The sequence below is a fragment of the Aegilops tauschii genome, chromosome 1 (assembly GCF_002575655.3).
Source record: "Aegilops tauschii subsp. strangulata cultivar AL8/78 chromosome 1, Aet v6.0, whole genome shotgun sequence".
NCBI classification, from domain to species: domain Eukaryota; kingdom Viridiplantae; phylum Streptophyta; class Magnoliopsida; order Poales; family Poaceae; genus Aegilops; species Aegilops tauschii.
This window is the reverse complement of record NC_053035.3, coordinates 503,011,127-503,014,214: the sequence shown is the minus strand read 5'-3', so window position 1 is coordinate 503,014,214 and position 3,088 is coordinate 503,011,127. Positions and strand designations below refer to the sequence as shown.

The following is a 3,088-nucleotide window of genomic DNA, read 5'->3' as shown; positions in this document are numbered from 1 at the left end:
TGAGCACTAACACAATCTTCATTTGCCATTCCAGGATTGCATTGGGGCAGTAGATAGTACTCATGTCACTGCCAGAGTGCCTCGGTCACAATCTGCAGCATACAAGGGGAGGAAGCACTACACAAACTAGAATGTGCTTGCTACTGTTGACTTCAATATGAAGTTCACCTATGTGTTGTTGGCTGGCTGGAAAGGGCCGACACATGATGCTAACATTCTCAGTGACATCATGAGTTGTCATGATGACATCAACATCCCCGATGGCAAGTTCTACCTAGGAGATGCTGGCTATGCATGTCGGCCAGGTATTCTTGATGGCATTATTTACCTCCAGAATGAGAAGTAAACTGATCACAAACAGACTTACTGTGTCATCCAAATGACCAAATGACTTGACAACCATTTGCTTATGTGTTTACATGCTCACATTGCCTCGTCCATCAAGCCATTCCTCACAATTTACACCGCTACATTGTCGCTGACTCCAAAAATCGCAATTTCAAAAATAAGTAAATAAATATTTATATAATAGAAAGTAAAAATAGGAACACAACTGGCCTTTGGTTTCACACTAGAGGAGAAAAGAAAAAGAAACGTTAGCTAAAAAAAACACCTAACCCAAAGAGATACCCTGAGTTGTGCTTGTTTTTACTATGATATGTCTCTTTTTTTTACCTGATGACTATGTTAAATTTATAGGTATAAAGTTTAAATCTCAAGGATCACAGTGATTCATTTGTCTGTGCAAGTGGCTCTCCTTGGTTCCTTAGAGCACTGGAAATTCATGCATGCTAGGTCTGTGCAAATTGTTTGAACATGAATCTTCTACAGCAAGGACTCATGTTCAAACAATTTGTTCAAATGGAAATGACAACACACCATGCCAGCAACATCACAAATATCTTACAATGCCATCACAGAGCATCCACTAAACATACACCATGTCAGCAGCACCACAAATATTTTACAATGCCATCACAGATCATCAACTAACCATACTACTAAAGTTCTAGACTGAAAGGATACCATACCAAGCCAGAGACATCACAGATCATCATCTACTAATACTACCCAAGTCATATATAGGTGGCAGATCATAGACATATAGTTAAGAGACCTACATAATATAGTGCTGGAATTTAACTGATATCGTCTTGCTTCTCCATCAAACAAGACATGCATCTCGTCTTCACTCACTCAACATGCTTCTGCAGTTTCCTCTTGCTTGTACACTCCCTCAGTAGTAGCAGCAGGCTGATATCCATCTTGCTTGTGCACACCCTCGGCAGTAGCAGCAGGCTGATATCCATCTTGCTTGTGCACTCCCTCAGCAGTAGCAGCAGGTTGATATCCATCTTGCTTCTTCACTCCCTCAGTAGTGGCAGCAGGCCGAAATCCACGTAGCAAGGGCAGACTCTCAACAGTAACAAGATGCCCGTCATACTCCACTAACTCAGGACGGTCAGCCAAGCCACCATAACTCAGCGCATTAATAACAAGAATACCCGCCACCGCAGCAAACTTGGTCACCTTCTTGGTTCTAGTTATCTTGCACCTAGAGGTAGGTGGGATGAGATGGTAAGAATTATTAATATATATATGAACTCTAGTAGCAGAGGAAAGAAACATCTATGTTTGCATATGGTTGATATTGTACCATTGAGGGTCATGTGGTCTAGGTTCGATTTGAGTAGAGAGATCCTTGAGCAGACTCCTGTTCAGTGAGGAGGTCACGGAATTGGCCTCAGCGTCGGCGATGAGTTCATACAGCTCCTCCTTTATCTGCTTGATTAGCGACGCACGGTGTTCCTCCGGCAAGTGGTTGGATTTTTTAAGCTCCAAAAACAGCTTCTCCCTCTGCTGCTGGGCTAGCGACAGAGGTTCCTCCTCCAAGGAAGTGGTGAATTTGGAAAGCTAGAAACACAGAAGCAGGATAAGGATTTGATAACTAAAAACTGATTTTGACAAGACATGCGGTCTACGTAGAGCAAAAAATAAAACTAGTTGGGAGACGAAAAGATGTTGATATTGCCGACATATCAAGGGCATTCATGCTAGGCAGTCGATCATGTACCATTGGTGCAACAAAATATAAACCTAGTTGGAGACCAAAAGATGTTGATTTTTACAAAAATATCAGGGGCGTTCAAGCTAGGCAGTTGATCATCTATTGATGGCACAGAAAATTATCATAAAATTAACTGGAGATCAAATGATGTAAACCTTTGCTAAAATATCAGGGGCATTCAAGCTAGGCAGTTGATCATCTATTGATGGCGCAGCAACTTGTTAAACTCGTTGGAGACCAAACTATGGCGATTTTACCAAAATATCAAGGGCGTTCAAGCTAGGCAGTGGATAATGTACCAATGGAAATCAATCAATAAGGTGCCCGTTTTAAGGATAATCCAAACGATGTCGATTTTACCAAAAATATCAAGGGCGTTCATGCTAGGCAGTCGATCATGTAACCAGTGGAAATCATCAATCAATAAGGTGCCTGTTTTAAGGATACGCGTGCATCACTGCCTGTGACTGTGATAATAGCATGGAAAGAAGGAAGGGAGGGCCCTGCTCCACGAATCAGAGAAACAATAGGAGATGGGACGGAGAAGATGCCTGCTGGGTGCGGAAGACCCGGCGAAGCCCCTCCCCTGGATGCACCGCCGGACGCAGCATCCTCGTCGCCGCCGCGCGGAGAGAAGCCGCCATCGCCGCAGGGCCTGCAAAGAACAGAATCAGTCACCGCCGTAGACTCGAGGAATCGGGCTACCTTGCGGATCGGATCGGAGCGCGCTTAGGGTTAGGGTTTCTCGCTGTTCGCCTTCCGCCGCCGAGAAGGAGGAGACGCTTTGATCGATCTACCAGGGACAGTGGGCCGCGCAAGTATGTATATTGTAGCCTCGCCAGCAGGCCCGGCCCAGCACATCCATGAGAACGAGACCCACTCTCAAGAGCTATATCTCGCTACCACTCAAAAAAAAGAGCTATATCTCGCTCAACACGAGATGGTAACTCGTCTCGCCCAAGGATTTTCCTCTCCTGTCGTTTTCAGGCTCGGCCACGTTTAGAATTTTTTTCCCTTCGC

General features: G+C 44.5%; 1 protein-coding gene across 1 annotated transcript; it reads right to left on the bottom strand.

Annotated features, from left to right (window-relative positions):
* Positions 1 to 881: 881 nt before the first annotated feature.
* On the bottom strand, positions 882 to 2,863 carry LOC109782182 (uncharacterized). The gene is made up of 3 exons (XM_020340784.4): positions 2,620 to 2,863; positions 1,658 to 1,914; positions 882 to 1,555 (listed from the first exon to the last, which is right to left on the bottom strand). The coding sequence occupies exons 1-3, from the start codon at positions 2,710 to 2,712 to the stop codon at positions 1,198 to 1,200; spliced, it is 708 nt and encodes a 235-aa protein (XP_020196373.1). The 5' UTR covers positions 2,713 to 2,863; the 3' UTR covers positions 882 to 1,197.
* Between the last annotated feature and the right edge of the window lie 225 nt (positions 2,864 to 3,088).

Bases quoted from the DNA above. Each gene is read 5' to 3' on its own strand.
- LOC109782182 (XM_020340784.4), bottom strand. From the start codon at position 2,712: ATGGCGGCTTCTCTCCGCGCGGCGGCGACGAGGATGCTGCGTCCGGCG. The intron at 1,915-2,619 runs GCATCTTCTCCG...CTGTGTTTCTAG, and splicing joins GGGTCTTCCGCACCCAGCAG to CTTTCCAAATTCACCACTTC. The intron at 1,556-1,657 runs GTACAATATCAA...ACCTACCTCTAG, and splicing joins AGACCACATGACCCTCAATG to GTGCAAGATAACTAGAACCA.